General features: G+C 57.2%; 5 protein-coding genes across 5 annotated transcripts; 2 read left to right on the top strand and 3 right to left on the bottom strand.

Moving 5' to 3' along the window:
* Positions 1-79: 79 nt before the first annotated feature.
* On the top strand, positions 80-1048 carry VTJ04DRAFT_8247 (uncharacterized protein; the record flags this gene model as incomplete). Its single annotated transcript, XM_069366663.1, has 1 exon — positions 80-1048. The coding sequence occupies one exon, from the start codon at positions 80-82 to the stop codon at positions 1046-1048; it is 969 nt and encodes a 322-aa protein (XP_069217575.1).
* Positions 1049-2701: 1653 nt separating this feature from the next.
* VTJ04DRAFT_8246 (uncharacterized protein) lies at positions 2702-5895 on the top strand (the record flags this gene model as incomplete). Its single annotated transcript, XM_069366662.1, has 5 exons — positions 2702-3487; positions 3541-4404; positions 4467-4573; positions 4626-4788; positions 4846-5895. 5 exons carry the CDS (start codon positions 2702-2704, stop codon positions 5893-5895), a joined length of 2970 nt encoding a protein of 989 aa, XP_069217574.1.
* An 83-nt stretch (positions 5896-5978) lies between these two features.
* VTJ04DRAFT_8245 (uncharacterized protein) lies at positions 5979-6670 on the bottom strand (the record flags this gene model as incomplete). Its single annotated transcript, XM_069366661.1, has 2 exons — positions 5979-6274; positions 6346-6670. 2 exons carry the CDS (start codon positions 6668-6670, stop codon positions 5979-5981), a joined length of 621 nt encoding a protein of 206 aa, XP_069217573.1.
* Positions 6671-8323: 1653 nt separating this feature from the next.
* On the bottom strand, positions 8324-10468 carry VTJ04DRAFT_8244 (uncharacterized protein; the record flags this gene model as incomplete). Its single annotated transcript, XM_069366660.1, has 1 exon — positions 8324-10468. One exon carries the CDS (start codon positions 10466-10468, stop codon positions 8324-8326), a length of 2145 nt encoding a protein of 714 aa, XP_069217572.1.
* Positions 10469-11544: 1076 nt separating this feature from the next.
* VTJ04DRAFT_8243 (uncharacterized protein) lies at positions 11545-12439 on the bottom strand (the record flags this gene model as incomplete). Its single annotated transcript, XM_069366659.1, has 2 exons — positions 11545-12051; positions 12113-12439. The coding sequence occupies 2 exons, from the start codon at positions 12437-12439 to the stop codon at positions 11545-11547; spliced, it is 834 nt and encodes a 277-aa protein (XP_069217571.1).
* Between the last annotated feature and the right edge of the window lie 52 nt (positions 12440-12491).

Below are 12491 nucleotides of genomic sequence, written 5' to 3'. Positions count from 1 at the left end.
GGAGGAGGAGGAGGCTGACGCTGGAATCGAACCCGATCAAACTCGCGTGCCTCGCGACTGGGCCCCTCCTTCGTGGGCCATGCCTTATGATGGCACGACTGGGCAACGCAGCGTGTTAGATGCAGCCGGCTTGTCCTCTCGGGCGCCTCCAACCGTGAGCAGAGAGAAGAAAGCGGCGGCTCTCAGAGCCGCCGTTGCTGATGTTGCCGAGGAGACCCCGGAGTCGTTCTATTCTCCCGTCCCACGACAGACCGGGAAGGCACCACAACAGCAAACGCCCGCACAGAGCAGGCTACACTCACTTCTCAACCAAAAACCGTTGACGGAGATGACCACTCCATCAAAACTGCCTAGCAACCCCAGTTTAGACTTGGACAAAGAGAATCGGGGACGAAGCTTGTCAGATCGAAAGCCTCAACAACCACAGGATGCCTTGGCGAGACCGGCTCCGGGAGGTTTCTCCTCCTCCGCTGCTCCCATCCATAGACAAACCCGAGAGAGGAAGAACGCCAACAAAACCCGACTTCGAGACAAACCCCTCAGCGACTTACGACCAGAAGACTTCAAAATCAACCCTGCCAACAACAACGGGTATCGGTATGCCTTCGACGAGGTTGTCCGCAACAGGGATGAGCGCGCACAGCTGGCGGGCTGCACGGATCCCCAGTGCTGTGGGCGACAATGGAAGATGATGGCGGAGTCAGAACTTCACGCGGGCGGGATTGCCATCATCTCACGACCGGCAGACGTGAAAATGATGGAAGAGTATCTCGGTTCGGAAGCATACCGGTTGGAGGCCATGACGGATGAGGAACAGAGGGAGACGTGGATGAAGGCGAAGATACAGGACCTGGCGAATAGGCATGGGAGGCACAGGCATCGTTTCGCGAGGAGACCGTCGCCGCCGGGGTATTGGAATCCCGACTTCCCGAGCACGCAGGAGATTGAGCAGCAGAAGAGGGAGGCGGCGGAGATGGAGAGGAGGATTGTTGAGGAGAGGTGGCGCGAGGCTATGCGGGGAGGGACGTGGATGTTTAGAGACGAGTGAGAAAAGATAAAGACCTTTGTGTCATTGAGCATTCCTTTCTCAGGGGGCACCTGTTTTTTGTCCCCTGACTCCCTGGAGGGTTTTGAGATGGCATCCTCATCTGGTCTCTGGTCGATATCACCTATACCCAACTGTTTGATGACCTGTTGATGTCACTGCACACATGAGGAGATGCTGAAGGGACGACACTGATGTGTTATGTGTTGGTTATAGATTGTCTCCATTCGCACTCCCTAAGAGTATATATCTTGAGTATATATCTCCATCAGTATAGCTCCGGAGTTCGTCATGTTGGGAGTCACTTGGTATAGCCTCAGGTCTCGGAGCGGGCCGTCGTGCAACCTCCAGCGCCGGCCCGAACTGTCCTGGCCTGACCCGTGACCCACTGCTTGAACCTTTGTTTTTTGACATCGCTGCCAACCCTGAACCAACGCTCGGCCCAACCCAGAACCCTGAACCTTGGAACCTGTCAATTGTGGCCCAAGCGTCCCGACCTTCTTGTCTTTTCGCCGCTCATCTTTTTTCCTTGGCTGGCTTTTTGCCTTCGCCTCTGGTGTTTGACACAGCGCACCGCGCACAGGGAGCCAGAGGGAGGCAGAGAAGACGAGAGAGGAGGCCGACCCTGGCGGAAATTTTGTCAAAGGAACTGGGCTTGCAGAGGGTGGAATCCCCGGCAGCCCCGATTTTATTTTGGCACAGTCACAGCCGGCGTTAGCCCTCGCAACACCCGCACCCAGCACTCCGATCGACCTAACCCAAACCTCCCCCCATCGCTGTCGCCGATTTCTTGGCGTGGCACTGCGCGTTGCAAACAAACTCTCCAACCCTCCTTTGAACACCACCAACATCACCACAGGTGCACTGCACCCCGAACCATCAAGAGCGAGCGCCGCCCATCAATGCGCTCGCCCACTTTGATCCTTCTACCGGCAGAGGATCATCGATCGACATAACGACCGAGCCTGAGCAAAAGGCGGCGGCCCGATCTCTCGACCGAAAAGAAAGGACGCCGATTTAGGACCAGACGAAAGTCAGTTGCGTTACTGAGTCGACTTAAAGAAGGACCCAAGAAAAAGAGAAACAGGAACGGCACACCAACAAGAAAAAGAAGCAGATGCCTGTGAAGTGTCGACACAACACAGCAACAACGCACATCGCGGATTCTCGATCGTCGTAATAATAATCAACAAAAGAAGGAGCAGGCACAGCAGAAGCCTGAGCAAGAAAGAAGTGGCAGACTGCCCAAATCACAACATCGTCCCACCACGACCACGACCCACGGCAGCGTCGACACTCTTCGAACCCGACCTTAAGTTAAGGTTCCGTCAGTCGCTGCGTCATCCTCCATTACCGACCTTACCCAACCTCTGGCAATCACACCTGACCGTCTTCGCTTGCCCGACGACGACGACTCGGTTCGACAACCAAGCCTGAGCAACCACAACCAGGCTCCCTACTACAACTTTCGAACCACTTCCTCCATCGGTGCCGATCTTTTCCCCGGCACCCCTCTTCTCCAACTCCCCGTCGAGTTGAGCTGCTCTTCACCCTGGCTTCTGCTGGGTTTTCGCACAACGCTGTCTCGCCGCGGTGGCCCTCACATCGGGTGAGCAGCTACCGCATCAACAGCAGCACCGTCTACCCCACGCCGGCATGATGAACAACCGCGGGCATCTGCCGGCTGGGCAGCAGGTGCAGGGTGTGGCCGACATGGGCCCGGCCCCCTCGGGCCCTCCGCCCCGTCGCGGCGGCCGTCCCCAGCACTATCCGCCGGCCCACGGCTACCATCATGGCCATCATCACCAGCACGTCGCCGCCCAGCCCATGTACCCCGCCAACTACATGGCCAATCCCTATGCTGCCGCCCCCTACTACGTTCCCGCTCCCTACCAGAACGGCGCCATTCCCCCGACCGCCGCTTACATGCCTCCGTATGGCAACCCCTATGTCCGCTCGCCTCCGGCCATGACGCACTTCGTGCCCATGCAGCAGACATATCCGCGCCATCCTCAACACTCTCCCATCGTCTCGTCGCCTTACCACCCTCCTCCGCACCCGCCTGTGGCTGCGCCTGTGGTTCCGCCCCTTCCGCACACCCCGTCTTCGACCCATTCGCATGTCGTTCCTCCGCCGCCCATGACCCCGCCGGTTCAGCAGGTCCACGACGTTCCTGTTCCCGCACAGGCTCCCGTTCCTCCTACCGCTCCTGTCACGGTGGCGGGCTCGGCCCCGGTTCCAGCCGCGGCTGCTGCTCCGGCTCCGGCTCCTGCGCCCCCTGCACAGCCGGCACAACAACCAGAGACTCAGCAGCCCGAGCCACAAGCCGCGCCGCAAGCTGCAGAGCCCCAGGAAGCTCCGCGCTCTGAGCCATCTGTTGAGGGACCGCCGAAGCCGTCTCCCGCTGTTTCGGAGCCTGAGCGGCCACCTTTCCGCCCTCCGGTAAGACCTCTAGACAGTCGTGTTCTTGCTTCGTGTTATGCTGACACAACTAGCTCCCCTGGCTTTCTCACCCCGATCTTCCGTTCCCACAGCGCACCTCGAAGTTGCGGAGGAGAAAGAAGGCTCTTGGCGCCAATGCCGACCGTCTGGAACTGCCCGGTCAGCACGCTCCCGGTGCAGAGGCTGCTGCTGAAACGCAGGCAGAGGAGGCTACCCCGAAGGAGCAACCAGCCGCTGAGCCCAAGCTGGAGGAGGCTAAGGCCGTCTCCACTCCTGCTCGGTCAGAGACTCCTTCCACTCAGGACCAGCCTACCGAGGACACCAACGTCTCGAGCCCTCCGACCACACCGAGCTCGGTGCAACCTTCCAAGACCCCTACCGCCGCCACCAGCACTCCTGCTGCGCCGAAGACGGTTACTCCCGCTGTTCCTGCTGTTCCGGTCGTCCCCGCTCTGCCCAAGGGTGGTATCAGGCCGGCAGCAAGCACCGAGAAGCCTGTCGCGGAAAACAAGCCTCCTGTCACGGAAGCCAAGGCTGCCGCGGCTGCGGAAACGAAGCCTGTCGCGGAAAAGACCGAGACCGCTCAGTCCACGGCGAAGACTGAGGCGACCGAGAAGCCAGCTGAGGCGGCTCCCCAACCAGCTCCGGCGCCTCCCAAGCCCAAGCTCTGGACTGGTCTTTTCGCCAAGTCGAGCTCCTCGGCCAGCACTAGCTCGACTGGTGCTGCTGCCCAGGCTTCGACCAACGGCAATGCTGCCGACGGACCGGGTGCGGCGGGCGCTGGTAGCTTCGCCAAGCAGAACGCGACGTCCCTGGCTCATGCCCTGCAGGCCTACCGTCCTGTTGCTCCCGAGAAGTTGGCCCTCCTGGAGCCGAGGGGCCTGGTGAACACTGGCAACATGTGCTACATGAACTCTGTAAGACACCCCTTCCTCTGAGACTTGACCCAGGAACATGACAAGTCTGACATGTTTTCTAGGTGCTGCAAGTCCTGATCCACTGCATCCCGTTTTATGAGTTCTTGGATCAGGTTGGCAAGAAGGCTGCCCATAGCTTCAAGAGCGAGACTCCTCTTCTTGACGCCATGTGAGTTCTCCTGAAAACGTTTTAGTTTTCGAGATGGTGCTAAACCAAGTAGGGTCATGTTTTTGCGCGAGTTCAAGGCCATTGAGACCGCCCCCACATCTGAGCAGCTCCGGAAGCGCGTCAAGCCCGAGGAGTATGAGAAGTACGGCGATCCTTTCACTCCCGAGTTTGTTTACGAGGCCATCCGGACGCTGCCTCGTTTTGCTAGCATGAGGGTAAGTAATTTGGCTTTGCTACTGCCACACTCTTGTAGCATCGCTAACAATCCACAGCGCGGCCATCAGCAAGATGCTCAGGAGTTCCTTGGATTCCTCCTTGAGGGTCTCCATGACGAATGCGCACGCGTCATCAGCGCAGCGCCCGCTTCGACTGCCTCGACTGCTCCGAACTCGTCGCTTCCTTCACCCAGCGCCGCCAAGGCCAGCGATGCCGATGGTGCTGATGACTGGCTTGAAGTCGGCCGTCGCCAGCGCCCTGCCGTCACTCGGTCCTCCGGACACTCGCACACGCAGACGCCCATCACCAAGATCTTTGGTGGGCAACTCCGCTCCGAACTCCGCGTGCCGGGCAACAAGAACTCAGTGACCCTCGAGCCTTACCAGCCGCTGCAGCTCGACATCGGAGCTCCTGAGGTCCGCAACATCATCGACGCTCTCAGGGGCTTGACTCGTCCTGAGGTGATCCATGGCGACTTCAACTCGCCGCACGGCAAGGACGTCAAGGCGACCAAGCAGGTCTTCATCGAGTCTGTGCCGCCGGTCCTGATCCTGCACCTGAAGCGCTTCCAGTTCGACGCCGAGGGCTACGGCACCGTCAAGGTCTGGAAGAAGGTCGGCTACCCTCTCGAGTTCGAGTTCCCTCGCGAGGTTCTGTCCCGCCAGACGCGCAACACGCTGCTTTCCGAGAACTCGAACGCCCCGCGCTACCGTCTCATCGGCGTCGTCTACCACCACGGTAAGAACGCCAGCGGTGGCCACTACACGGTTGACGTTCGTCGCCAGGACGGCCGTGAGTGGATCCGTATCGACGACACTATCATCCGCCGTGTGCGCGATGAGGACGTTGCCGAGGGCGGTTCCGAGGAGGATTCCGGCAAGACGGACGCGCGCAAGGATACCTCGGCCTCGAGCAACCGGTTCTCTGGCATGAATGATGAGGATACCGGTGATGACGAGGGCTGGAAGCAGGCTGCCGGCGGCAAGAAGTGGAGCAGCGTCGTGAACGGAACGCCTGCCACCAACGGCCACAAGGCCAAGCCTCTGCCCAAGGATAGCATTAAGGACAACAAGGTCGCGTACCTGTTGTTCTACCAGCGCATCTGAGGGAGGCTTGGCTCGTTGGGGGCGTACTCGGCGTTGCTTCCCTTTGAGAGGTGATGCCTTAGGCGTCTTCCATGACGCTGCCATCACAGCAATGGCCTGAGACAGACATGTTGGAGTACAGATTTGCGGCCTAGCGTCCACGTCGGCACCATCAACCTTTTTGACATCAAATGCGGCATGTGTTGCATTGAAGGGGGACAACACGCGTCCGAAGGAAACGAGCATGATATCAAAGGACTTTGGTGCCGACGAGGACACAAAGCAGCATTGCCATAATGCATTGATTTTACCCGAGCATGCATCGGCAACATCGACTCGGGCCTTGACCCTACCATGCCGACCTTCTGCCTACCGATCGACCTACCTACATACTTCTTCCCTTTTTCCTACCTCTGTGGGCTCCGCACCCACCGACACCACACCTACTTCACCAACATTCCCCGAACCGACCTTGACTTGATTTCTCCCCTAATTCCGACACCCTGATGATCCGCGTCCATCTCGACATCCACTGCATATTTATTTCCCGCCTGCCCATCTCCTCCGTTTCTCTGACTCCGAAGCCTTCCTGTTCTTCCCCTCTCACGTTCCTCTGAGGCAGGAATGGTCCACCACTTCCATCATCCAGCCAACCAGTCATCGCTCGGGGAATTGGATGATGAGCGGTTGTATTTGCGATGACTTGTCGGTGGGTGTTTTGGCGGTGGCCGTGGAAATGGTGGATGTCGTTATCATCCCAGCGCGGAAACAAAACGATTACCACACGGGCAGGCATGCTTTTTGGGCGGGGAGTTTGGCCGGCGATCCGTTTTCCTGCCTGTGACTTGGCGATGTGTTAAGTTATATTGTATTATTTCTTGATTTGGTTGATTGAGGAGAAGGAAAAGTGGAGGTGGTTGACAAAAAAGAGAGAGGGAGGATATGGCTTGGTGGTAATGGGGGGGGAGCATGGCAATTTGGAGTTTGGTTCTTGGTCAATCGGCAAGCTGATCAGGCGTCATAAAACGAAGAAGGGTTTTCTTCCAGTTGTCCTTTCTTCCCATGAACTCGAACTCCCCTTACTTTGCCTTGCCTTGCCTTTTGGACTTGGAAGGATGGTGGATGGTGGATGGATGGATGGATGGATCGGTGGACGGATGATGATGATGATGATGGTTGGACGGAATAGGGGGAGGGATAAGGATAAGGGATACATACGTACCTAGAATGGGAGGAGGGTGGGAGGGGAGGAGGGGAGGAGGGGAGGATGATGCATACAAAAAAAGGAAAATTATACATTGACATTGGAACTATACAAAACGAACAAGCAAGCAAAACGATGATGATCCCAAGAAGCACGGCAAGCAAGCAAGCAAGCAAGCAAGCAAACTACCTGGTCCATGACGTTGAGGTTGATGGAGCAACTGACTTGATGTTTCTCTTATGTATATATATGAAGAGTGAAGGTTAGTGGTAGTAGGAGGATGATACATGACAACGAAACAAGGTGGAGGGTTGATTGGGATGGTCGATGGGGCCATTGCGTAGACTTGGTATGAAGAAAACTTGATATTTTCTTGCACCTTCGTGTTTCCCATCGTGCTTTGGATGCTTGCTTGCCAGCATGGGTTGTCATCCGTCCATGTTCCTTATCTTGTTTTTGATAAATTCCCACGTGTCTGAGTTCAGGTGTCCATGGACCTACTCTATTCCAAGCTTCCATCGAAACCGCGAGAGAGTTGAAATGAGTAGGGAGAGAGGGGGGGAGGCACGGCCTCTTCACCCAGTCACTCTCAATGCCACTGATCATTGGGCAGTCAGTCAGTGATATATACACATAATACATACATACATACAACCAGACACAGACACTGATCACTCATCCACAAAACACAAACGTACAAAAAGCGCTGAGAACCGCGCAACGCCAAAGTTATGCCCTCTATATAACTATTCTAGGGAGGTAGGTAGGGAAGCAGTAAGAAGTAGGTTAGCTCCCCCGTCTGTTTTCGCGGAACCACAAACGACGGTCAACTGATCGACTCCGTCAACCAATCGGTGTAAGAATAATAATAACGTAGCTTGGGCAACCTCCATCGTTTGGCTAGTTTGTTTCCCCTGCTTCTGTACCCGGGCTTTCTTTGTCTTGAGGCCCGCCGACATGTTGCTGCCTCGAACAACCTCGACGGCGCATACCAGGCTGTGTGTGTGTGAGTGGTACAAACCACCATATGCCATTATGGGAAAACACATCCCCCAGTAAGCAAAGAAAGCAGAGAGAAAAGAAGCCGTCCACCCCTTGCAAGCCATGTTGCCCCCTCATTTCCTTGCCTACCATGACCCTCACCAGCACCACCATCTCTTCCCGTTCCACTGGTATTATCAGTGTTCACCGCCTCGGCCTTCACGCCCTTATCCTCCGATCCCACCTTTGGCTGACCATCGCATTCTATGCCTGCCCCATAACCTTCTCCGTCAACGCCACTTCTCCATCCTCCAACCCTTCCAACCCCTCCCCAGGCGGCACAAACCGATTCCCCACCACCGTCCACCCCTCCGCCTTCATCTCCTTCCACTTCTCCATCACCTTCAACCGGACCAGCTCGCCCGCAGCGCGCGCGTCCTCGGCGCTGTCGTGGCCCGTCGGATCGTCTTCCTGATCCTCCACCTGAATAGCCCGGTTCAGCTTGGTTTCCATGAGCATCTTGAGGCCGTAGCGCATGGGCAGGCCGCGCTTGTGCGGGAAGAGAAGGACTGTGTCGATGAGGGTGGGGTGGACGATGCGGACGGCGTTGAGGTCGTTTTCGAGGCCGTGGCCGATGAGCGGGGTCTCCGGGGAGAGTAAGGAAAAAAGAAGCTCGCGCGCCGCGACGGGAGAGTCAACGATTTTCATCCTCTTGCGTGGCGCCTTGCTGCGGGGTTCGGAGGAGTCGGTGGTTTCGGACGGTGTAGCAGTGTCGTTCGTGGTTTCGACGTTGTTATTGTTGCTGTCGGCTGTCTCCGGCTTGTACGGCTCCGCGTTGATAATGTCTTCAGGCCATACGCCCGAATAGCGTGAGTTGAGATCGAGAATCTCGCCGACGGGATGGACAAGGACGTCCAGTAGTTCCTTGCCATCGGGCCAACTCGTGGCGGTGAGCCGGAGCAACTCCAAGCCGCGGACCGTGTAGCACATCTCGCAGTCGAAGCAGACGGCGCGATCCTTGGGCACCGCCGGGTTGGCCGGCGTCTCGGCGAACGGGATAAGCGCGGCCAGGCGTCCCGGTGACGAGGTCTTGAAGACGTGAGTGTTGCCGGTGACGCAGCCCGCAGACTCGCCCACCACCTGGTTGCAGCACCGGTACCGCCTCTGAGGTTTGTCGGTGCTTCCGGCTGGGCGGTCTGGGTAGTAGGGCCGGCCTGGGTGATGGACGCATTTGCCGCCTGACGTAAGGGCGCCGTCCTCCGGGCGGCGTCCTGGGAACACCTGGAAGCGCGTGGTGCACCGATCACAGACCTCCCAGCCGAGCGATGCCGCCTCACCATCGCGCGCCTTCTTGACTTCCTCCTCGGACGGCTGGACCGGGATGTAGCCAAACTTGGCCAGCTCGCTGATAGGGGTGAGCAAGAACTTCAGAAGCGCCACCTCCTGCTGCGGAGTGAGGCCTGTGTCGATGACTTTGGGTGGGCCGAGGACTGGTTTCTTGGGGGTTGGCGTGGAGTTGGACTCGCGCATGCGAGCATCCTCCTTCTTCTTCTCAGCATGGCGTTCTTTTTTCCACTCGCCCGGCGTCATCCGCTTGTACTTCATCACCAAGTTCAGGATGACGTTCTTGTACACGGATGGCTTCCCGGTTGCGACGCGCTGCTCTTCGTCCAAAGCTAGCCATATCAGCTCTTGATCTGAGAGAACCAGCTTCTTCTCTTCGTCATTGGCGTCCTTTTTAAGCTCGTCGTTAAGGCGCTTAAACTGATCATGGAGAGCCTTCAACACCTTATACCGGTAATCGTGAGGTGCGGGTGCCGCCATTTTGAGATGGCGAGGATTCAGGGCTTCAGGCTTCCTAGTGGTCGTAGGCTTTTGTGGTGTGGAAGAAGCGGTGCTGTTCCCGCTGCGAGCTGGCGATGAAGAAGCTGCCGGTCCATGATCTGGAGTGGGCCGAGTGGCAGGTGTAGAAGTCTTGCTTGTAGCAGTGCGGCCAGACGCAGGGGCGGGTGAGTCACAACCAGAGATGGGACGGGTCAGTGTGCCGGCGGGCGATGGGGTGCGGTCTGGTGGGTTTGGACCGGGCGGAAGTTTTCTCTTCAGCGGCGGAGGAGAAATAGGCTTCTCGGACGAGAGAGGTTTCTCCAAGGGCAGAGTAGGCTGGGGTGGCTGGGCAGACGCAGGGTCCGAAGCGAGCTTCCGACGCTTTCGTGGGCCATCTTCATCGGCCTGCAGTCCGCCGCGGAGTTGGAGGTCCGCGGCCGGCGGCTGAGTCTGTTGGGGTTGTTGAGTAGGTTTGGCCGTGGCGGGTTCCTCGTCCCAGGGATGTTTGAACGGGCAATGGGGCGTCTTGCAGTCGTGACCCTTTGTGCAGAACACGAGCTTAAGGTTCTTCAGTACGGCATCCATAGCTGGCGTAAGGACTTGGAACTGGAAGAACAAGCCTCAGGAATGTGGCCTGTCGAGAGAAAGAGGTGGCGATTTGATGGGGATGGATGAGACCAGCAGACCAGTTGATGGTTGGTCTGTGGCTCCGGGAGAACTGACGAGCAAGAAACTTGAGTTGGATGATGATCCGAAAGGTCCTCGCAAACTGTAGGAGAAGTATGGCAGAAAGTGAAGGTCAACCTGGGAGTAGCAGGTTGGCTGTGAAACGTGATGGATGCCCGCAATCTGAGAAAATGAGTGTTGATGGATGCTTGGGGCGATTTGTTGTTGTTGGGATACTGGACGACCTGGCCGTCGTGGAGTGAGATGGCAAACGATGGAATACGTGTTGGAAGCCGTCGATTCTCCAAATTCCAGGTCAAGGATGGAATCAGTCAGGTTCAGGGCCCGACAAAGTTCAGAGATGAAGTCCTTTGTTCTGGAAGGTTGAGAACGGGATGGAAGAAGGAGTTCAACCAAAGGGGTTAAGTTAACACTGAAAGTCTACGATATTGCGGGAGTCAAAGAATGTAAGACTTCAAAATACGCAGGTCAAAATCCATGGCCTCAAACTCAGGTTGGAGCTGAAGAAACGAGATAAGAATTGAATTGGAAACTGAGGCAGCGGAAGTTGGAAGTCCAGACGGGAGTTTCCTTTGTTCGTTGATTTGAGGATGGAGTATTCAAGGCTGGAGGAAAGAAGACACGGGCTGACGTCCAGGCGCCAACGCTGGAGGCTGAGGCTACAGCCTGCCAAGACGGGAGCTGGCAGGGGTGTTGCTGAGGCGCCCCAGACAGACAAGCCACTGCAGGGAGCTCTGGATAGGCCTCTGATTGACGTATGTACCTACCTACTAATAGTCCATAATTCATCGCTTCGCATATCATGACAATGGAATAGATATTGGACAGAAACACTCAATTTTTGGCCTCCATACAAACTCCTAAGCGGGGAATACCAGAGGTGCAGCCGTCATGTCGTAAGAAACAATAATAATACACATAACCTCGTCCAGATCACCACCTATCATCACATATCCTCCCTATTCTCCTCTCCTTCATGGCCTTCCAACATTCATCAGCAAATTCGTCCCCTTCCCGCCGCCGGGAATATACGCCACGTTGGGATTCGCCGCCAACGTCTGCGCAATCTCCCTGCTCGCCTCAATCTTACGGATCTGAATGAGGCCATCTCCCGCCTTCGCGATCGCCCGGCTGATGGTCTCGGCCGCCTCGGCTTCACCCTCGGCACGGATGACGTTGGCCTTGCGCTCCTGCTCGGCCCGCTCGACGATAAACCGGGCGCGCTCGGCGTCCTGCTGGGCAATCTGCTTCTGCTCGACGGCCTTGGTGAACTCCTTGCCGAAGGTCATGTGCGTGATGGACACGTCCTCGAGGGCAATGTGGAACTCGCGCGCGCGCTTCATCAGGTCCTGCCGGATGCGCTGCGACACGGCCTCGCGCTGTGTGATGAGCTCGGCCGCGTCGAACTGCGCCACGATGGCCTTGAGCACCTCGTTGCCGATGGACGGGAGCACGCGCTCGTCGTAGTCGGGGCCCAGGGACTATTCAGATTGTCAGATATTTGCACTGATAAAATTACAGTCAAATCTGGTCTATTCGCACCTGGTAAATCTTGGGCAGCGCCTGCACCTCGGGGCGGTGCAGCACCCTCAACGTCAGGCTGACCATCTGGAGGTCCTTGCTGCCCGTGGTGGTGCCAATGATGCGCGGCTTGGTGCGCACGTCAAAGATGATGGCCTTTTGCAGCCAGGGAATCAGAAAATGCGTGCCCTCGTTGACCACGGTCTCCTTGACACCAGACAAACGGTCGAAGATGACGGCCCTCGTGCCGCCCTTGACGTCGTACATGGCCGACTGGAGCAGGCCGATGCCCACCGCCGTGGGGACCGCCGCCGCGTAGATGAAGTTGAGGCCCCGGGCTGCCGCCATTTCGAATCGTTCTGTGTTTTTGTCGGAGAGGAGTCGAAGTGGTCGAGGTAGT

Source organism: Mycothermus thermophilus (assembly GCF_041956435.1).
Source record: "Mycothermus thermophilus strain CBS 625.91 unplaced genomic scaffold VTJ04scaffold_5, whole genome shotgun sequence".
Classification (NCBI taxonomy): Eukaryota; Fungi; Ascomycota; class Sordariomycetes; order Sordariales; family Chaetomiaceae; genus Mycothermus; species Mycothermus thermophilus.
The sequence above is the reverse complement of the archived record's forward strand: the minus strand, read 5'-3'. Positions and strand labels throughout refer to the sequence as shown.